General features: G+C 42.0%; 1 protein-coding gene across 1 annotated transcript; it reads right to left on the bottom strand.

The window, feature by feature from the left end:
• Nucleotides 1-582: 582 nt before the first annotated feature.
• On the bottom strand, nt 583-21,229 carry SLC30A8 (solute carrier family 30 member 8). Its single transcript, XM_064703600.1, has 8 exons — nt 21,150-21,229; nt 12,516-12,724; nt 8,522-8,668; nt 4,853-5,006; nt 4,146-4,332; nt 3,655-3,760; nt 1,904-2,038; nt 583-900 (listed from the first exon to the last, which is right to left on the bottom strand). Exons 1-8 carry the CDS (start codon nt 21,227-21,229, stop codon nt 755-757), a joined length of 1,164 nt encoding a protein of 387 aa, XP_064559670.1. The 3' UTR covers nt 583-754.
• Between the last annotated feature and the right edge of the window lie 1,473 nt (nt 21,230-22,702).

Raw genomic sequence — 22,702 nt, forward strand, 5'->3', positions numbered from 1 at the left:
CCACCTTAACCCTTCTCTCATAACTTATGGTGCAGCGCTACTCAAGTTATGGGTTTAGTTCAGAGTACTGCTTATGCCTGGCAGAAAAGAGCTTGCCTGAAGGCTGAAAACATAAATAGGGCTAGCTAAAAAACCAAAGAGCTGTTTGCCAAATAAGAATGGAATGAACTCTCTTGTGAGCCATTCTCTTGACATCCATTCTCTTGTGATCCATAGTACCTGTCTGATACTTCCCTTGGTAGGCAGGAAGAGGAGCGTCTGCCAGAAGGCAGGGAAAACATCACCACTTTCTTCCCCCGATTTCTTCAACTCCGGTAGTAATTTAAATTTTCTCTTTCACCCTGAGTGCTGAATTTGCTAACACCAAACTCACATTTCATTACAGCTGTGATAATTTGTCTGTTGGTAATTTGAAGGTTGATTAGTTTTTTGTTACCTGTAATTACAGACAGTCACTCTGAATGTTGCTTTACTGCCAATCTGCTGGTCTAGTCAAGAATAATTTGGATATTTCTCCTCTAATTGAAAGAAACAGCTGATGGACAGACAGTCTAGCAAATGGCTGGATTTAATCCTTGTTCTCTCATGGCAGATGATACCAACAAAGAAAAGCCCATGCTCTGCTTGCAATGGCAGGGCTTGCTATGTCAGCTAATTACCATTTGCTGTTAATCAATCACACTCAACCAGCACATACAGCCTTTATTGACCTGTAAGAGGGGTGGTGGTTATTTGGCACAGCACGGTGCTCCCTTTAATCCCTGGGCTCTTGGCAGAAGACACAGTCTGGTTTCTGATCCTGCCCTGATTCAATCTGAATGGTGACGGAGTGGAAGCTGTACTGCTCAAACAGGGCTTGGGTGACATCTCTCAAAATCTTCTGGCTGTCTGTTGAGTCTGCTGCAGATATCAAGAAGAAAATAATCAAAACATACATTTTGATAATACTTTACAGTATTGCATAGTTCTAATATAGACATTGATAGCTAATATAGATATTGTATACTTCTAGGAGAGAAACTTTTAACAAGAAGTTTGTTTGAAAAGCGTTTCTTGTCCTTTTTATCCTCCTTTCAGGAACCTCCATGTCAGCAAACCTTTGTTCATTCAAATGTGGTTGGAATATGCAATTTTGGCAAGAGTTAAGCTAAGTAATCACCATAGAAATTCAGATTGGCAGAAGACTGGAGGAAAGCAGAAATACTTAATAAAGATTAGTTCATCCAGTCAGGGAGTAGCAGCAGTGCCAAGTGATTTGGGTGGCTGATAGACCCTCTGTTTTTGGAAAGTGAGGACTCCGTGGAGGACTTCACCTCTAGCCCTGTCCTTGGCCAAACACAGCTGGCTTTTTTTTCCTAATACATTAAAAGCTTACAGACAGATAAGAAAATTGACCTGAGTAATGGACAGTTTGTCAATTGGGATAAGAACTACAATTTAAAATAATATTTTAAAAGATGAACTGGAGCTACCTCTAAACTCCACCTAGTTTTAAAGATTGTTTTACTTTTGCAGATACCTCAGGAATGCATAATGGCCCTGTAAGGTCTTCTTGTAGAGATCAACAGTTTTCATGTTTGACAGAATTGTGATAAAAATCCGGTTTTAGTCTAATTCTTTTAATTTATTTTAAATATCTTGCCATTTACATCATTGTCCCACAAACTCTTAAGTTTTCAAGTTTTGGGCTAAGTAGAGGTCCCTGTTGTTTAGACAAGGTTTCTGGGAGGAGGATCTGAGAGCTTTATTTGTTATTATTGTTGATTTTGATTTTCCAACAAAATTATGATGATTTTTTTAAACAAGTAACCGATATACAGTCAGCTTAATCTGAATCAAGAAAGACTGACCTTTACTAGACAGCAGCTGAATAGTCACTCCCTGCTTACAGAAATTTACTGACCTGTGGCAATGTGAGCAGAGAGAGCAGTTTGATTCATTGTCAGAGCCCAAACATGAAGGTCGTGAACAGACTCCACTTTTTCAACTGTTAAAATTCTTGCTTTTACAGCATCATAAGCAAATCCTTTTGATGTTCCTGAAAAGGAGAAATTGATAGAAAACCAATATTTTTATGGGATAAGAATTGTGATCAATAGAGGAAAATGAATCATGGACCTTTATTCACTTAGATGTATCATTTTTATAAAAGTATTCAATGCTTTGGAAAGCCCATCTATTTCAGAGTTCACTGTGCTATATAATCTCATCCCTTGGTTTAAACTTCTCCATGGAGGGTTGAGACTCATGCTTGTTTTAGGGGACAAGTCTGAATGTCCAGTTTACACAGGTAGTGAGCTGTTTAGCCAGATCATGTCACAGTTTTGCACCAACATCTTTTGTGAGTGCATCCCTATCCCTCTGTGAACAGCATGAACTCATCCTGCTCCACTTGGACAAGTAACCTGAAACAGCAGCTCCAACATCCAATTTCTTTTCAGCAAATTCTGGGCAGAATATTCTGCTTAGGAGATAGGACACTCCCCAGAGAGTTCCCAGGAGGAGAGTGGCCTTGGTGCAGAGGGGAACAGGCACTGCTGACTGTGGCATGTCAGCACTGCTCACAGAAGCTGGGAGTCACTGCTTTAAGAAAGAGATTCCTCAGTGTCAGGGGTTGATCCCCCTTCCTGGTAGTTTGATTTTTATTTTTGTTCAGTAACCAAGAGATCTGCTTTTTGGCAGCCAAAATAGAGTCAGTTGCCATGCTCTTGCCTGGGTACACTTCTACATGGAAGTGTCTCTATCTCACAGTCACTGAAATCAAACCAACCCTCAAATGAAACTACTGTAACAATGTTTTATAGCAGATATTTTATTTTTATTTTTTAATGGATATTTTATTTCCTGAAACAGCAGTAGGTGCAAGTGAAAGAGAGGAGAAATAGCCACACAGGCAGTCACATTGAGTACTCATATAAAACCTGCACTTTTAGAGCTACTTTTCCTTTTAATCCTCATGCCTTCACAGCTGAGAAAGAGGTTGCATTATATTATTCAATGTGGGTAAGGCAGAAATATGCATCTGTGACTGCTCAAGTCATTTGGCCTTGCAAATCAAATATTCAGGCCCATAGCTGACAGGATTAAAGATTGCTAAGCCTGGTTCTTCTTGCTGCTGCTGTGCTGAGAATTGTCTATTCCCATGCCCTGGAATGCAACTGGAAAGCTCCAACAGCTTGCTTTTCTGGACTCAGGTGACTAAAAATCTTTTAAACTTCTGTCTCTTGCACTCAGCCTATCTCACAGACACAGTTCAAAGCACAGTCAAAGCACTTTTTCTTGGCAAAGATTTATGTTTCACATGGGTAAAGGAAGTAAACAATGAACAAGGTGAGTAGGCATCTCATATGCCAAAGGGGTGATAGAAAAAAATGCTACACATATGGCAAACAAAAGCAACTCAGAGCTCATTAGCAAAATACCAGTACAAAGGTTTTCACAAAAACTGGCATATATGTAAGTGTAATTTAATGATAGAAAACAATTTTGATTAAAATTAGAAGTAGGTTTAAAGTATGATCAGAATTATGAGACTATTGGAAACTGATACAGAAATGTACTATTATACTTTTTTTTAAACATATATAAGCATTATGGATAAAGCAACAGAAAAAAAATCAAAATGCAATTATTGATTCTGGAATCAGGTCCTACCTTCCATTAATATAGTTAAAATATCCCTTAAAATCGTGATGGTAGTTGCCAAAACAAAGATGGAAAACACAAATGTGCAGATTGGGTCGGCTATTTTGTACTGTGGCTAGAAAAATATGAACACACCACTTTGTTAATTTCATTCTTGTTGGTTATTGTCATTTTTAATTAGCATGAAAGAATAATAAATTGCATTTATTTAGTACAGAATGAATGCTGGCCCTCTTTGTCAGTTAGAGAGCCTCAGCATAGGGAATGAAGGTGCTACAGATGAAGAAAGGGAGACACCAAAGTATCCAGTTGAAACAGCAAGAAGCAAGGGTTACACTCTCAACAGTTATTTCAGTTCCCAAGAATAATTTTCTTTAATACAATTACAGTGTGCATGATTAAGACAGAGGAAATATTTACATAGTACCTAGTGTCACAACGCTGTGAAAATAGCACTTATCCCTGATTGCAAGGCAGGCATATGAACGAATAAAACCAACCTTAAAGAAGATGATAAGTGCACTAATTAGCACACTAATGCTCTGGAATAGATCTCCAATGGCATGCACAAAGGCTGCCTGCAGGCTGGCATTGCTCAGAGCTGGCTCCAGAGGGGCTGAGGTGCCTTCCCTGCCTTGTGCCCCGTGGCTGTGCCCGTGGCCAGTCTGGTGCAGAATCAGGCTTAGCCTGCAAGAGATGGAAAGCTGCAAATATCAGAGGATTCACTGCATCTCTGAAAGCAGTGAGGCCATACACATCACCACCCCTGTCACTTCTGAATGCTGAACAGTAAAATCTGACACATTAAGTAGAAATGCAGAGGTGGCCGAGCAGACAGTTCCTAGGTTTTCAGTGATTTGCATAATCAGGAAAGTCTGTGAATGGGGTAATTATTGAGGCCTCATTTTCTAGAGAGTTCTTGAATATTCTGACATCTAATAAAAAGTGAGATGGAGATTAATCTTCTCCTGGGGTTTGTAGATTCATAATTTTCCTTCCCAGTGTGGCAGCTAACAGAAAGGAGGAGAACAACTGCAACTTCCAATGAGTAGCAGGACCTCTTTTTTGGACCCCCTTCCATATCCTCATGGAGCTCATAAACACGTAATATTTTTGAGGCCATTATCTCTCTATAGTTTTTTAAATTGAATTACAGCAGCATGTTCAAGGTTCCAATGTCACATGAGAGGAGAACAAAAGAACTTACAGGATGTTGGTGAGCACAGCACAAGCAGAGGTAATGAGCATCACTGTAGCATCAATATCATAATCCGGGTGTAGCAGCCTCATGCAAGCCAAATATATCAACACACCAGTCACCATCCAAACTATGATCATAGACATCAAAGCTCCCAGAATTTCTAGGAATGAAAAAAATCTGATTTTAACAGTCAGAATAGGAAAGCAAAAAATTTTAAGAGGTTGATGATAATAGTTCCAGGTGTATGAGCTTTACAGTCAGAAGAGCTGCTTCTTGTATGCTGGCAGCCTTAAAGCTCACAAAGAATGGGCCAAGCTCCTTTCTGACCACAGCAAATCCAGTGGCTGTCCAGGGTAACCCTGTGCATGTGGTGGCCTAATCCTGTTCTACCTGCCCCTACTTCTGTCCCCTTTCCAGTGCTGAGTTCATGCAACATTCTAAGAAATTGGAGAGGTGTAAAAGATCATTTGGGGAGTTCTGGGAGGAGCAAAAGGAGTTTGTCTGTGGTGTGAAACCCATAAAGACCAGCCCTCCTCTCCCAACAAGATTATCACAGGAGCAGAGGTTTGAAGGAAGGAGAGAGGCACAGCCTCCCCTGTTCCTACACACCTCTCACCACTTCACCTTTCAGAGAGACAATAGCAGCTCTCAACGAGGTCCTGTCAGCAAAACTTATCCTGGAACTCATTCTGCCAATGCCACAAAGTCATTTTTGTGCCACCAGCTGTGACGAGAACAAAAGAAGTTATTTTTTCCCCGGGGTAGCAAAATTTAATTTTGTCTCTATTGGCTTTGAGTTGAGCTCAAATAAATCCAGTCCCCAAGGCCAGCTTTTATTGCACTGTTATGGGAGAGGTCCAGGGAAGTGCATATGAACATGCAGCATGCTTTTAATAGGATATGGAACTAGTAATTGCCATGTGACTTGAATGGGTAAATGAGAACAACTGAGACAATACCAAAGAAAATGCAAGCTCACAGTAAAGTGAAAGGCAGTAGACAGCCAGAAAGCACTTGCACAGGCCTCCACTGACAAGCCATTAAAAAAGCTTATGATTTTTAATATAATTTTATGGGGATCCCTTCTTTTGCAGGCTGCAAAAGCTTATCAAATGACTGTTTTGCCTAAAACTGGAAAATAATAAATCAAAGTGCACTAAGAGGGGAATTTAGTTTTGCTTAAATGTAGATAGAAGCAGACATAAATCATACCATTTTTTTTTCTGCAAGTTGCAGGTTGAACCCCTGCAAACTGAAGGTGTTGATGGCCATGCTATCATTGCCATGAAAGCAGCCAAGAGCTCTTGTGAACACATGTATCCACCTGTGTGGATTTATGCATATCTTCAATAACAGAACATGTTAGTGATCATTACATATTAATTTTCAATGGAGTATCTTGGCAAAAGTTTAGTTAAGCTTACAGATCAGTTCAGCAGCACTAAATACTTCACTTGAGATGTTCTCTGTTTTTTCAGAACTGCTGGCACTAACAGAGCACAGCAAACAATAGTGTAGGATTGGGTGGGAATCTCTGAGTACAGCTGAGGAGAATTAAGGTGCAAGAAAGGTTTTGTAACTGAAAATAGTTTGGCTCACACTATCAATCTTTTTCAATATTGTGTTTCTGTGTTTGTGGAAGTAGCTGCACTGCTTTGGCATGGAGGGCAGGAGGCATTCAGATGGCTAAACCTGAGCACTGCCATGAAGAGTCTTTTCATGACAATATCTATCAGTCTGAGAGAAGCAGTGAAGAAACATCTTCCTGTGTCATGGAGGGCTGCACCTGAAAGACCTTGCTAGTCAGTGGAGAGTGACTTTGCCACCTGACTGCCCTCAGCTGCTCTATTAAGGTGCCCACCTGCATATTAAACTGAGAATACAGCTGGGAAAATAAGCAAGAAACAGGATAACAATCGTGGAATACAATTAAATAACTTCTAACATTTGATGCAAGGCTCTTTCACTACCAGGATAAAAAGGGCAATAAAGGATTGGTTTTGAAGTTCTGCATTGCAATGACAAAATAAAAATAATTTAGTTCAGACTGAGGATGAAGTTACATGAAGTGGCTGAGCCTGCCTACATCATCAAGAGAGGAATCTCTTTCACTTTTCTCCCCCCAGGATAAGAGATAATAAATGTGAAAGGTAATGGTAAATCAACTGATGTTAAGTTGTAGTTTACTAAGGCTGCAAAATTCAGCTGTGTGCTGTCTCCATAATGCCAGCCATGCTTGGGCCATGCTGAACCTTCCACTCACCCAGCAGAGCAGGTAGGATACACTTAGGGAGCTGCAGAAAGGCAGGATGAGGGTGGCACATGCCTGGTACTCTGTGCAGCTACAACCAACCCTGGCCTACAGATATTCGAATCAGAATCTGTTTCTGGCCTTTGCTGCTGAACATCCTTGAAGCATTTATCATCTGAGTCTTTGGTTCTGGTGCACAGGTGTCTGGAGCCGTTTGAGGTACACGGACACCTCCATGCATGGCCTGACACAGGGTGTATCATTGACCCACAGACTTCCAGAGTGACAACTGGATTTCAAATGGCACAAATCATTATATATAAGCAACAAAACTGAGCTCTGAGACATCCAACATGAGACTTATTTTCGGATAGAGACAACTAAATGGCCTACCTGTAGGCACTACCTAAAGTGTCTAAGCTCCCTCTGTGGACATCAAATTAATGGTGATTGACACAGTTCCCTCCTTCACTGGCTGACTGGGAACACTGACTGGTTTTGAGCTATGAGTGTCTGGTCACATTTGACAGGCCCTGATTTTGTGCTTGGCACCTTGTGCAGGCTCCTACAGGTCTTGTGCAACAGCTGCCATTCCCATGCCTAAACCTCTGACATCCTAGGGATGTAACACTGGACTTCCATGTTTAGGAAGCTGAATGGAGCCAAGATTTCTGTTGAATATATCAGAGACTTGGACCCTGTGCTTAAAGGTGCTCATGTGCATGTAGGCATAGATATTTAGGTGTCTAAATCTTGAACAGACTCACACTCTCAGAAAATTATTCTCATGGTTAGCATTTTGCTAGTGTCTTGTCTTTTGAAAAACACTTGTGTTTGATTGTCAGGCTTTTGGTGTTAGGTATCATCTGTAAAATGGGTGGTTTAGGTCAAGGACAGAGTACTTTAAAAACCTGTTTGCATCTACAAAACCCAACAGTGATAAAGAGATATGAAAGGAGAAAATCTAGAAAAGGGTAAATGTTAAAGGATCTCACTTTTCTACAAATGTAACATTGTGAACTTTTAAAAATTATTTAATCATTTGCTTTAGAAATGGAGAAAACCCTAATTTTTATGGTTATTGTTGCTTTTATAGAAACTTGTTTCATAACAAGTTGAGAGCCCAGTCCTCCACATACTCAAGTCACTGAGAGAAGTTGCTCTTATTTCAACCAAAGTTAGCACCAACCCAAAACTGTGGTAATTAATGAACTGAAAGACATGCTTTTAAATAAGGAGTGACTCCTTACTTCTTTGAAATTCACTGTTTTACTGTGTTTCAAGTCCTGAGATCTGTGGGAGCATTAGCACAGTGTCTCTAAACGCCTGCAGTCCCACGTTGGACATCAGCACGTTCTCCAGTCCCTGGCTGGGATAACTTCCTTTTCCCATTCCTCACGTTCGTAACAGGACATGTTTGCTACCTGCTCGGTGCCAGCCAAAGGTGCACTGTTTGGTGGGAGGTTTGGAGGTGAGGCACAGCGAGAGGAGGCTGATGAGGAAGCTGGTGAGGTCCACCAGGATGTGCGCCGCGTCGCTGAGCACGGCCAGGCTGCCCGCGATGTGCCCGCCTGTGTGAAACAAACACCGCGGGGTCACAGCTCTGCTCACGGGTCTGAGCCAGCCAGAGCCAGCTCAAGGCCTGTTCTGCTGAGAATCAAAGGGAACACTCAATTTTTAGCCATCATACACAAGACCCAAACCTCTTCAAAGATAATTTCATTTTGTACCTTGTTCATGCAGTGAAAGGGATGAATTAATAGAAATACATAAGCCAAATTTCTTAGTTAGAGAGAGACCTAAGAAAAATGAGAGTTGTGATACATTAGTTCTGTAGTTACATTGCTATTGTACCGTTTGACTATTTTAATATCAGATTTTTTTTTGTGAAAAGCCATATTTTTATGAAATTCCATATTAAGCATCACATTTCCAGTATCCTCCCACTATCTTTTAACAGAACACTGATATTTTTATGTATGTACAACAGTTCAGAGACCTAGCTTGTGGGATTAATTTCCTATTTGTTGCAGGAAAATATGCATGTTCTTCCTGCTGCCTGACTGTTTATCTGTCACAGGCAACACTAAAAGAGGAATACATGGAAAGATCCCTATAGAAGAACTGTGATAAGCAATCAGCCATTTTAGTGAGGGCATAGAGAAAAATGTTCTGTTCTCAGAACCAATCTATCATTTTGAATCTGTAATGCATGACTTAACTTTCCTGCTAGAGCTCAAAAATGTGGCTGAATATCATTTTACTCTGTGAAAGTTTGGATTTAAGTGGATTCTGAAGGAAAAACCCACCAAATTAAAATATTTTTGGGATATTTTAATTCTCATTTCTTTTACTCAGTAAGCCAAATATCATTATTTTGCCAAATTCTTCTAGCCATATCTCAGGGGTAAAGTCAAATCCAAATAAACTCAAAGTTTACATTAAACAGCCCCAACTCCTTGTGGCTGCAGAAGACAAGGATCCCAGGCAGGACACTGTCCTTCCAACACATTACAGCAGAGGAATCTTTTCATCAAAGCACAATGTAAAAAAGTGGATGTGAAATAACAAAGCCAAAACACTTAGCTTCTGCATTTGCCAATGCATTTTCATTCTTCAGTCATTTAATTAATTTCAGCTCACTCATTTCTCCTGTCCACAACCTGTATGAGAATTAATGAATCCTGAAAAACATCATAAAATGCCTCATTCAAATCTTTGGCAGCATATCACTGCCAAAAGGACATGTAGATATATCTCTTGTTTCCTTATAGTTGGAGCTTTTTCATGCCAGCAGGATGGACTCTCTGTTTAATTTCCTCCTGTATGCATATTTTAGATTAGAATAGCTAACACCATAAGTTTTTTCAGCACCGAATTTTGCTCAAAGTTACTTCCCAAAAGGGAGAAAACATGGCTGCAGAATTTGGGGGCATCTCATTCCTTGTGGTAAAATGAAAAATTCATCTGAATAAGTATTTCCCAGAGCATGTTCAAGTGAAAATGCACACATACTTTTTGGTCATGGCACATCTCTTAGACTTCCACTGTTTTCAGGATAACTGTATCTCAAGAGGGAGGTGGTTCTGCTGAGCAGGGGGAAGAAGGCTTGTCTGGCAGTGCCGATGTTAATAACCCAGGCATCAGGTTTCTTTCAGCAAACAAATATGTATATCACAAGCTGTGGGCAAAACCCTATTGCATTTTATATACTCTATTTCCATTTCTATTTTCTGTTTCTATTTCTGTGGGACAGCATCTCAAAAGCTAGCTGCTAGCCTACTGCCTTTGAAAAATGTTTGCAAATTATTATTTTATGTACTGCTGGCATAACTAATGCCTTGGGTGAGTTTCAGAGATCTCAGTCTGCTTAACTGAGCAACTTGTCTCACTGATCAAGTTTTTCTGTCCTGCTCTGACATGAGGCCACATGCAGTGTTCATCTCTCTTTCTACGGCCCAAGTGGAAGTGCTTTGAAATCCATTGGTTCTTAATCACCAAAAATCTTTGGAAAGCACTTTTATAGCTGGGCTCCACACTGGGTAGCACTGGTCTGACTGTTATCTTCAGATCGGGGGAGATTGTGATGGAACTGCCTTAGAAGAACAGAAGGTAAATGTCTTTCCAAGACAGTTAGTGGTGTGTCAGGTTCAACCAGCAGTGCCCCATTTGGGAAAGCAGAAATGGCCAGCACAGATGGTTTGAGAAAAATATCATGGAAAGGTCTAGGCATTCAAAGAATAACAACTTTTCAACCTCTCTGAGAGTGATGCAGCTTTGTTTCTTCTGTTTAGCAGAATAATGTCCACGGAAGCTGTTTGCCCTCAGAGGGCAAGGAAGGGAGGGGAAGATACTCTTTATCTTCAGGAGTAAAATAAGTGTCATAGTTAAAGGCTTTTACAGCTTTTTATCAATACTCCCTACAAGTGGCCTTTAAGACTCACCATTGCCTGTAATGGATGTTTATAGATTTATAGACCACAAGCAGTAGAAATTGTCAGTCACTCAATGGTCAATCATCAGGCACAGCAGTCTTGCCTAATGATTAAAAATATTAAATGTATGGTTCATAATTACAAAAATCTCCACAGAGAGCTGTCTGTAACTGCAGTTAATAACTGGTTTGTCAAAGTTTAATGGTCTGAAGCAAAACGGTCTTCAAGCCTGTTACTTAAGCTGTCACTGCAAAAAAGCTGCATGATTCATTAAGCAAAACGAAACATTTAGTTAACATATCATCTGTCCTTCCAATTACCCTCTAGCACAGCCACATTCACCAAACTTAAGCCTACTGATTAGATGGTTTTGTTAATAATGCATTACTTCTGGCCCTGGGAATTACTGCATGGGGATTAGCAGCATGCACTGGTTTTCCTGGGGGAAATGCAGGTGACCTACAAACAACAGGGCTCCATGCAGAGGGAGCACAGGGGAGGGAAGAGATGGAGAAGTCCCTGCTGGGTTTGGTAGCCAGAGCAGAAGGCAGAAATGCAGCAACTCTTTCAGTGCCTCCACTTCTCACTTGCAAGGAAGACAAAGCCTTTCTGTTTCACTTTCATGGGGCTCCAGAGATGTCTGAGCTGGGAAAATATGGGTTTCAGAGGCCTTCCTGGCTGATTTTTGTTACATCTGCTGGAACACATATGGCAAAAGTCTGTGGGATTCCCCATGCCTCGCTTACCTCAGCTCACTGCAGGGAAGGGCAAATTAAAGAGCCAAGAGCTATCGGGTGGATATAAATATCACAGAATCCATGGAGAGAGCAGAGCAGTGAGACAAAATGAAAGCCAATACTCTATGAGCAAGCCAAGTACTTATATTGGATGTTGTAGGGTGGGTCCAGAAATGAAAGCTAATTAGGTAGGGGAATAATCTTCCATTGATCCAGAGGCACACCAGCAGGCCAATTTAAATGATGAACGTGCCCCGATATAAATACATTGACTTAGCTGTAGAAAAACAGATGGTGAATCTGGCCCTGGATTTCCCTGGATTTTGAAAAGACTCTCGCATTTATTTTCAGATCTACTGCTAGCAGCCTCTATCAGTGCTGAGGTCTCATTGGCCTAGATAAATATGTAAAATCTTTTAATCTTTTTAAAGGATATAGCTCAATTTATTAGAAAACCTTTGTGATGCCAAGACATGCATCAGTCAAGCTTAAAGACCTGGAAGAACAGTTCAGACCATTAACTGGTCTTTGTATTCCTACCCAGATGAAATCCTTGAGTGAATATATGAAAATATTTTGATAATTTCACTTAAACCCTGTCCTCCCCCCAGTTCTTTTAATGACCAGGGACAAAGGAGAGTTGTTTAGTGCCAGGTGGGTTCATCCCTGGCATGGTCCCTGCAGTCAGGGTGCACTCAAGGCAGGGATGTGCCTGTGCTGGGCACCAGACTGGGCTCTTTTTGAGCACACATACTTCCCTGTTATCTCAGCAATCATGAAGAAGGTGCAAATTACTGATGCTACACAGAGCTTCCTCCTGGCTTGATGCTGCTCCCTCTGTCTGTTCTCATAGGCCTGGGAGTAGCTGTGACAGTGATATGCTGGATTAGCTCCTGTAACTTCTGCTTCCTGCTGCTGCCTCTCTTCATTTGAATTCTTCTGATGCCAGTTCATCCTTTGGGATAGAAAGAAATGGGAGGTTAAAAAAGAAAAACCCTGGTTATTCAGGCATCTGGCCCTACTGCCCCAGAAATGATGTAATTAATGCTTTCAAAGGATAAAAGCAGCATTGGGAACAGCAGAGCAGGTCACAGAAGAGGCTTGCTCACACAAGCAAGGCTCTGTGGGAGGGAGCTGCACATGAAATGAGTGTTCTGGCTGTGTTTCCCAGCTCTTTGGGCTCTCCTACATCATTTAGCTGTTTATGAAGCACAGGGTGGCTTTCTGAGGCTGTGTATCTCACACACACTACATGACTTTGAAGAAATTGTACCTCATGCAAATAGCTACCAAGTTCAGCACAACTTGGAAAAATTCTACTAAAAAAAATCAGGATTTTATTCCCAACAGCTTTGTCAGGAAAACTAGTCAAAAAAACACCCCAAACTTCTTTTTCTTAAATATAATCAGCTGAAAATATTTCTCTCCTCTCTTTGCACATAGAACTATTTTATCTCAAATTTCCACATATGTACAAAATCTACCAATATTCCAGAAGAGTCTGAGCACTGAAAATATTTGTCAAAAAATCTCAAAGGTATTCAAAAATCATAGTTCATAGTTTTCATCAAAAATCATAGTTTTCGTTCAAAAATCACTCTCCAAAGTACATATAACCCACAGTACACATAGAACCCTTTATGCCACTGAGTTCATGGTAAGAGGAGAAGTCCAGCAGAAATGGCTCTTTAAGCATTGCTCCATCACAAAGTGATTTTTCAGCCAAGTCTGCTCTGCCACAAACCCTCAGTATTGTGCCTCTCAGGGTTCCTACACAGGAACCACAGGGTGGAGGTACAGAGGTCTGGGCCCAAGCTCGTTGCACAGCAGCTCCGGAAGCTCCTGGATGACCACGATGTTTGGTGCTCTCAGCAGAGCAACCAAGAGACTCCCTCTGGGAGGCCCCAAGGTGGTTTGCTGAGCAAGGATGTTCCCTTCTCCTTTTCTCTCAACAGAAAAGAGCCCAAATTGCAAAAAAACCCTCTAAACCCCCTCCCAGGGGGACTCAAAACCATTCTGTCTCTCCCAATACAACACTTGTTGCCAGAGCTGCTCCTGATGTGATGAGTGCACTGGGCCTGTGGCACCAGAAGGAGAATTCTGCCAAAATGCACATGCACAGTCCCTAAACCACATGGTGCAGCTGTTTGGGGTCTGTGTGTGCAGGGGCTACCCAGGAACACAGCAAACTCCACTGCTTTTTTTCCAAATTAGCCTGGAGACAGGATGTGGGACTGGGCTTAGTTGCCCCAGTGATAACAGTGGCTTTCCCCCATTTTGACTTCAGACTTTCCTCTGGGACTAGGAAGAATTGTTTCTTCAGCTGAAGGAAACCTGTGCTCCAGGAAGTAACACGGATCCTGGTGACTTTCTCTAGCGTTTCTGCACTGTTTGTAGAAGTGTCAAGATGCCTGAATTCTCACTGGAAAGAAATTAGCTGGTGGCTGCCAACCTGCAGTAGTCTGTCCAGAAAAAAAACTGTGCTGAAATCACAAGCTTTTTCCAGCTGCTTCTTTTGGGTGGCCTGAGGGGGCTGCAGCTGCTCAGCAGGTTTGAAGTCCTGCCAGATGCCCCACACTGGTGGGCAAGAGGCAAAGGCACCTGCAGAGCTGATGTCTCGGCCTTTTGTGTTCATCAACATCACAGAGGTACTGACGAAAGAAGAGCTGACCCACCTTGGCAGCCCAGCCCTGCAAGTGCAGATAATCAATGTGGATTTGGTTCTGTAAATATTGAGATGTGCCAAGGGTGCCACGTTCCCCTGAGTCAGCCAGTTTCCCAGCCAGGTTAGCATGTGGTCTCTGTTTGCTCAGTGGAGGTGGCTGATCCCCCTGTACGTGAGGAGCTTGTGTCAAACAGCAACTGGTCACATTAAATGTGTGATGCTTGGAGACAGGGAATTTTCTGAGTCCTTTTGTCAGCATTTTCCTTTATTTTCCTCACATCAACAAACAAATAGGAGTTGGACTGTCTAGGGAACGAGTTGTCCATCTGGCGGCTGGGGTCCCCACCAGCCAGTCCTTCTCCAGTCCTTTAGTTTTCCATTTATCGGGTTCACTGTGTCATTTTTGTACAATATTTTACTGATGAATTAGACACAGAAGGTACCACAAATTAATTCCTTCCAGATGGCTGAATAAAATGCTGTAGTTCTCTCACTCTCCTCTGGAGATCAGGACAGGCAAGGTTTTCTTTCTCATGATCTCTCTCTGGAGTTAACTTCCAATGCTTTTCTATCGTTTTCATGTAAAATTAATTTCCCCTTACCTCAATTTTCATCATCTGGCATTGAACATTAAAATCATCTTAATGACATGAGTCATGATCAGCTCAACAGCCTCTCAGGCAGGAATGCCAAAATTACCATTGCATATTCTGAGTCACCAAGTCCTTTCCTTGTTGTTAACAAAATAGGTCGCTCTGTGATCTCACTCTCTTTTGTTTTTTGTCTTTAAGTGTCTCTGTCAACTAACAAAGCCTCAGGGCATCACTGAGGGGCAGGAAAGCTCTGTCCCCAGATCTTGCTGGACAGAATGCAAAAGCAAACAGAGACTGTATAAACCCACAAATGTCACATTTTTCTGTCTAAAGGGTACCTAAATAGAAGTGCCCTGGTTGCCAGAGGTGGCGAGCATTCACTGCTCCCTTTGAACTTGCAGAAGAGCATCTGGCCTGATGAGTTGGGAAAACTCCTGCCAGCTCCTGTATGTAACCATTATTTTTCTCTTTAAAAAGCTGCCTGCCACTAATTAAAAGAATCTAAGAATCTAGGAGGCAGTTTTATAAAATGTGAATCAAAAGCTTAAGGTGCAAAGATCAGCTCTGTTAGACCAGAAACTCCTTCACAGTGTTTTAGAGCAAGATGTAGCCTTTGAGCTTCAGGTCTCTGTGCCAGCATATTGCAGAGTCACAGATTAAAAAATAATCTTTTCTCCATTTCAAATTCTCTTTTCTTTGTAAAAAAGATAGTCAGGGGAATGTCACTGAAAGGCTCCTACTGAGTCATGGCCGGAAGGGAGAAGCAGAGAATATTAATACATATTGCAGATTTCACACAAATCATTAGCAAAAGCTTTTTATTACAACTTCCTTTCTGTTTATTTTCACTTGGTCTGCTGGGTGCCTTGATCTCCAGGCTTGTGGGAATAATTGCTATCCTCCTAGACCATTATGAGTTCCCCAGCCACAAGAGGAAAATGTGGAATCACTGCTCTTTCCACAGGAGATCATCTCCTTCATGAGGGAAAATAGTAATTTTCTGGTGCCTGAAAGGATAATGAAACTACCTTCAGAGAAAAATTTATCAAAGCCATAGTCACCTCCCTTATGCTGGCACCATTCTGATTTCAATTGATGTACCAATCTTGAATATTTTCAAGGTAGTTAAGACCCTGTTAATAACCTGGCCATCCAGTTTCTCCTTTTCCTTACTGTGGGCACAAAATAAAGGCAAATATTTATATGCTTGCATACTTTTAGATCTCCAGTAGATAGGAATTCATGCCTTAGTTATCTTATGTGCCTCATTTTGAGGGCCTGGCCCTGTATGCATAAATGTATTGTCAAAAGTTTTCCTTCTCCATAACACTATAACAATACAGGCCTGAAGAGTTTTCCTTCTCCTATAATAATAGCTGCCTGGAGACAGACCAGAGGCGCTGGTAGCCAAGCATGCAAATTCTGTCATGAACATGAAAGAATACATAAGGTTAAAGTACCAAAGAGGAACATTCCCAGAGAGTTACTGCTCCCCAGTTCTGAACCAGAGCTCCTGTCCAACATCTCTTTACAGATCTTTATTCCACAAACCCAGCTGGCTTGAAAGTATTGAGTACCACAATTTAATTATGATGTGTGTAAAAATAATGCGTCTTTTGTCACTCTGGAGCTGTCTGCCTGCTATTTTAATTAGTTCTAATATCGTTAGAAATGACTGACTATTCCCTGTTTACCTGCCTCCCATCATTCATGATTTTATGTATCATTGTTATACCTCTGAACCATCAATTTTCTGAGCTGATGCCCCAGCTATTTAATTTTTGTTTCATGTAACTCACTACCTTGGTTCTAATTTTCTTTTTGAGATGAAGTGGGCAAAACTGAATCAGGCATGATGGAGATGGCATATTGCCAGTGCTGGGAAGCCACAGCCCATTCTTCAGGGTGCTGGTGTCAGCTGCAGGGGGGCACAGGCACTGGGTTTGGGTGTGCTGAGTCTGCTGAGTTTCTGCGTGCTACTGGGCTAGCTGGCAAGCCAGTGCAAAGGAGGCAACCACAGGGCCCTCAGCTAAAACAGTCCAGAGATCACAAGAAACCACTCATCATCTTCCTGAGCATTGATTCTGTAAAGGATAAGGAGTGGTGGAAAGCCTATTTTTGATGAGGACTCTTTGATCTCGTAAGAGTTTTCATATCACCTGCAGTAAAGGAAAAAAAGAACAAAATATTTCTTATGTGCTTGCTATAGAAAATCACTCTTCATCTGAAGAAATCATCTCCCAGGTTCACTTCAAACCTTTTGCTTGCTGGTATGGGCCTGGCACACAGGAACCAATTAGGAGTCCAAGGCCTATAGACAAGAAAATCTACAGGTAAATGCCCTCTGTTTAAAACTTCTGCATGAAGACAAACCCTAACATTTCCACACAACTTTCCTGCTATCAGCATTTTCCGCCCCTGGGTTTTTCCCCACCTTGTCTCTTGTCTCAGAGACAAATAAAAACCAAAACTTTGAGACTTAAAGCCTTGAGTTTCATTTGTGTGATAGTATTCAAAATCTCAATATAAAACAGATAAAAAACATAATAAGAAATCTATGCTGGATCAACGCAAAATCTAGCTCATAGCATAGCTGGCACAATCAGATGCAAATCCACTGATTTATGAAGTAGAATATTGAATATTTCTGGTCAATTTACAGTGATCTGTTGCCAGCAAGAAATAAAAAAACTCTTGCCTGTCTTCATTCATGGAAACTTGAAGAATTTGGTCAAACCATTACCTAAACTATGATAAAGGGTTATCTAGATCACTATATAGGTGATAACAAATAGAAAAAAATAGAATATGAATTATTAGTCATTAGAAGAACTTACTCTCTTTTAATACCATTGACTGTGAAAAGGCCATACAAAACTATCTCAGAGACCTAGTTCACACCTAATTTAAAGACAGATGCTGTATGACTTACGGACAACACATTTTGCATGAAGCAGGAGGTTCTGAGTGCTCAGCTTCAGACCCTGTAACCACCATGGTTCATAACCTTCCTCAAGCCTGGTGGGAAGTGGTGTCCTGCCCTGAGACCCATCCTGTGTGATGCCTTCCTCTGTTTCCTGAGACCCATCCTGTGTGATGCCTTCCTCTGTTTCCTGGAGCAGGAGGTATAGGGCACCCTGATCACGGTGGCAGATGATGCCAACCTGAGGTGCAGCTGACAGATTGGAGGGCAAGGCTGCCATGAGCAGTCAGGAGAAAGAGCTCAAGAGGAGCTGCTCAATTTCACAAGAACAAATATAAAGTCCTGCACCTGGGACAGACAGATTTGTGAGACTATATCTACAATATCATGTCCTGCTTTGGGGTTCTTAGCACAGGAAGGATCAGTAAATCAGAGCAGGTTCAGCAGAGGGTGACCTGGATAATTAAAGGCTGGAGCACTTCTGGGGGACTGGACTTTTTGTGAGCACCCAGATGCAACCTGCCAATATTCCTGAGGAGGCTATTGAGAAGATGGAGCTTTATTGCTCTACATGGAGCAAGGATGAGGTCATTGGTCATAAATTGAAACAAGTTCCAATTGAATATGAGGGTAAGAAAAAAAGATTGTGAAGTTAATACCCTGTTGAAGCAGATCGCCCAGGAAGGTTGTGGAGTTTCTATCCTGAGAGATTTTTTTCAAGACTAGACTGGAGACAACCCCGAGCAACATTATTCAATCTCTTGGGTGAACCAGAGACATTCTTAAGGTCTCTCCCAATATGAATTGTACTATAAACCTACAACTGACTTGAGAGGGCTCAGCTGAAGCCCACCCACTTTTAAGCATTTCAAGTTTGACATGGAAAGCCTTAATGCATCCAAACTATCTAGTGAATACAGACAGGTCTGGCACGTGCAAAACACTCTCCTCCACAACCCCGAGTGCAGGGAAAGGGGTCAGCTTTCAGGCTTCCTACTCACATGGTCAAGATAAAACTAGTTTTGTTCCCTGTGTATTGTAATGATGGCATTTATTAAAAAGAAAGAGGCTGGGGGATGGCAAGGAAATAGGCAATCTGTGTGCAAAATACATTCTGCTGAAAGCACTAGAGCTGCTCATTAAGGCTACACATGGGGGACAGAAAAATGTGGTAATTTATACCAAAGGCTAAGATGAGCCTATTGCTACTGTTGGCTTAAGGCAGCTGCTGTGTGAGCCCAGGCCCAGAGGGCTGCATCCCCTAATGGGCTGGCTGTGGCTCATGGGCTGGCACCCTGTGTGACTGGGCTGGCACCCCAGATCACTAGGCTGGTACCCTGTGTCACTGAGCTGGCACCCTGGGTCACTGGGCTAGCACCCCAGATCACTAGGCTGGTACCCTGTGTCACTGAACTGGCACCCTGGGTTACTGGGCTGGTACCCTGGGTCACTGGGCTGGCACCCTGTGTCACTGCGCTGGCACCCCGGGTCACTGAGATTGCATGCTAGGTCACTGGGCTGGCACCCCAAGCTGCTGGGTGCAATGGGAAGCAGGGCAAGGGCTTCCCCTGTGCTACCAGCTCTTTCCAACAGGAGGGAGGGAGACTCTGGCTCTCAGCCCCCATTTCTGGTAATTTCTGGAACAGAGTAATTAAATTGTGCACTTAATCAAATTTCATCTGGCAGAAAAAGCAAAATGGAGAAGCACTACAAAAGCCACATGGCTGGATGACAAGTCCTCTTCATTTTGCAGAGCTACCTCCTCCATCATTCAGCCACCTCAGGACCACCACTGCAGAGCCCTCCTGGGACCAGCCCTCCAGCTCAGGGGCTATTGCATGTAGCTGCAGCATCAGTCCAAAAACTGCAATTGCTGCAGCAATTCATCACAACTAATTTCAATCCTAAATTAAGAAATAATTATCAGAAAACAATTGACTCCAGAAAGTGTGTCAGCTCTCAGATGGGAGGATCAGAGGCCAGGGATTCTTGCCCCCAGTGTGCATCCTGCCCTTATGGTTAGCAAGGATATTCCCCATAACCAGTGATCCAGGGGAAAAATGCTTCCTCACCAGGCAGCCTAACAGCTGTCCCTGTCTCAGGGGACCATATAAAGGGTTTGCCCAGTTTTGTCCTCTGTGTCCAGAGGTTGCAAGGGGCCTAAGGACCTCAAGCACTGAAGCTGTGCACACAAAATTGCAAACTTTAAAAAAACCACTGTCCCAAATAACTAAAATGAACTGCAGAATCATACGGGATCTTTTTGAAATATAAATATTACCACAGAAGTCATTTTGGACAGTGCCATCTATATTTATGGAGCCATGAAATAATATTTAAATAATAACCCAGACGTTAAAATGACTAAAATACGATGGCACTGACCCCAGTGTAAGAACATGAAGAGACAGATTTCCATTTGAACTGACAGTGTTTACGCCAAGTTTCTGTCCCGCATGTTTTAAGAGAGCCAAGCAATAAATAACCTGAAAACCAATGAGATAATGGAAATGTCAAGAGGTGCTAAGCTGTAACTGAGCAGTTTTTTTCTTTTAAAGATACTTGCTAGTCTGAGTTAAGAGGAAGAATGAAAAAAGGTTAAACTACAAAACTATTTTGTGATGGACATTTATACTCTTTTTTTAACCCCATCTACAGTATCATATGTTTTCAGAAGATCTTTCCTCACTCAACAAAACGTTTACTCACCAGACCTCTGGCATACAAGAGTTACATTAACTCTAAGCCCAACAGGCAATCCAGAAGAATAAAGCATTGCCTTTCTTACAAACCAAATGGATAATTCAGACATTCAAGCATGAAGGAGCCTTGAACCAAACATGGTGTCAATAGCACAATTATAATTCAGCCTAAAATTGCAGCATAATCCATGAGGTTTTGCATCCTACAATAAATCTACTAAGCTTATAAAATACATAGCAAGAGACACTTGCTTCAGAAGTAGATTGGTTCAATCCATCACAGACACAGACATATCAGACTGCTGTCTAGTAAGCGCTTCAAATATCTAATAAGAAAGTTTTGGAAGAAAAAAATTGAACAAAACATTTTGAAAGTAGTAAAATGTATGCATGATGAAACTCTCCAGACTTTGACTCCTGCAATCGGTCGGCAGATTGGTGATCTCATATTGCTCTGACACAGAAATGTCAGTGAAGGAAACAAAGAGTTGTGTTACCTGTCTAGGGCCAAGGAGTACTTCTTGGTGTCCTTCTCACTCACAAGGCAAGTTCTTTCAAGACCCCTTTCAGTAGCCATGAAGAAAGTCAATGGGTTTCTGCTGTTTTTTCCCTTTAAACTCTCTTTTCTCTGTCTGAAGTGATATGGGCAGAAATGTCCTCTTGACTTCTGCAGAAGTCTCTGCCAAATATTTTAAAATGAAAATGTTTGAATAATCTTCCCAATAAACCCGAGAGAAGCTGCGAGGGAAAGCTTTTTTCCTTATGCTGGTGGCGTCATTCCCATGCCAACCAGTAACTTGCTGAGCATGTCAGATTGGAGACTTTGGGCCTCCCTCCCTGTTTTTCTTTTTTTCCTTCCATGTTTGATGCTGGATCTGCTCTTTGGTCACGCAGGGGGTGTGTGCTCTCCCAGGCCCAGGGTCCAGCACACGCGGACGTGCACAAAGGAGCTCGCGTGGATGCACTGAAAGAGAGAACCAAGGTCATTTAAACTGCCTGATTTGCCTGGAAACAGCCAAACCCCTGTTTGCCTTTCTGCATGCTTGGCTTGGGAGGAAAGTCAACCTCCCTCACTCCAGCTTTGTGCAAGCCTTTTAATCTGAACAATCACTCCAAGGACTGATTTTTTCCCCTGGCATCTTCTCTCCTAATGGTTTGAAACAGAAGAGGCTGCTTATTATTGCCATTTGCAGCACAGGTTATTGAAATCTTCATTTCAGCAGGAAAGACTGCAGGTTGTTATTTCTGCCTTATTCAGTTTGTTAGTTCTATCAACAGCTGCAGTCCCTGGAGGGGAGGAGAAGCCCTCCAGCCTCACCTCTCTCACAGCCTGACCTCAGACATTTGCTTCAGCACTAATGGGAAATCTCTCACAGGCGTTGGTTGTGTTTTACCATATCATTATTCTGGCAGAAGCAGACTGTGAGTGAGAGCACTACCTGTGCACTGCTTTCGTGGGAGAGATGAGAACAAGGCAGTGGGAGGCTGAACTTAAATTCTGCAACAAAAATATCTTTTTTTACCACTGGTACTCTAATATCATTATGATGAACTGGGATTGCCCCTTCCTTCCCTCAGCTCTCAGAGCGCATACTCTGAAATTCATGGGAACAGGTGGCACATCTGTACATACAAAAGTAAATAATTGGGCTTATGCCATCAGAGATCCACATGTTGCCTCCCACATGTGAGCTGTGCAAACATTTCCCTGGAACCTGTGAGCCAAGGAGCTGACTGTATATCAGGCATTTTTCTGAACAGCCACAGCAGAAATGCATATTTTTTCCACAATGTGCTGTCATCTTTGCTGCTCAAATGCCCTTTTCTTGAGAGCCTTTTCCCAGGTTCTAATACCCGCTTATGCACTCTGATTAGGTGGAAGAGATTGATTTTATTACTCATTCCTGGAACTTCCTATCTTCACTGGAACTGTAAAATGTTGCTCTTTTATGTTTTTTAAAGTTGATGCCACATGCTGGACCTGAAAATGTTTTTGTCCAGCAAGGCTGGTTTGAGAAGAGATTCAGGTCCAAGGATGTGTAGTATGAAC

The sequence above is a fragment of the Zonotrichia leucophrys genome, chromosome 2 (assembly GCF_028769735.1).
Source record: "Zonotrichia leucophrys gambelii isolate GWCS_2022_RI chromosome 2, RI_Zleu_2.0, whole genome shotgun sequence".
Taxonomy (NCBI): domain Eukaryota; kingdom Metazoa; phylum Chordata; class Aves; order Passeriformes; family Passerellidae; genus Zonotrichia; species Zonotrichia leucophrys.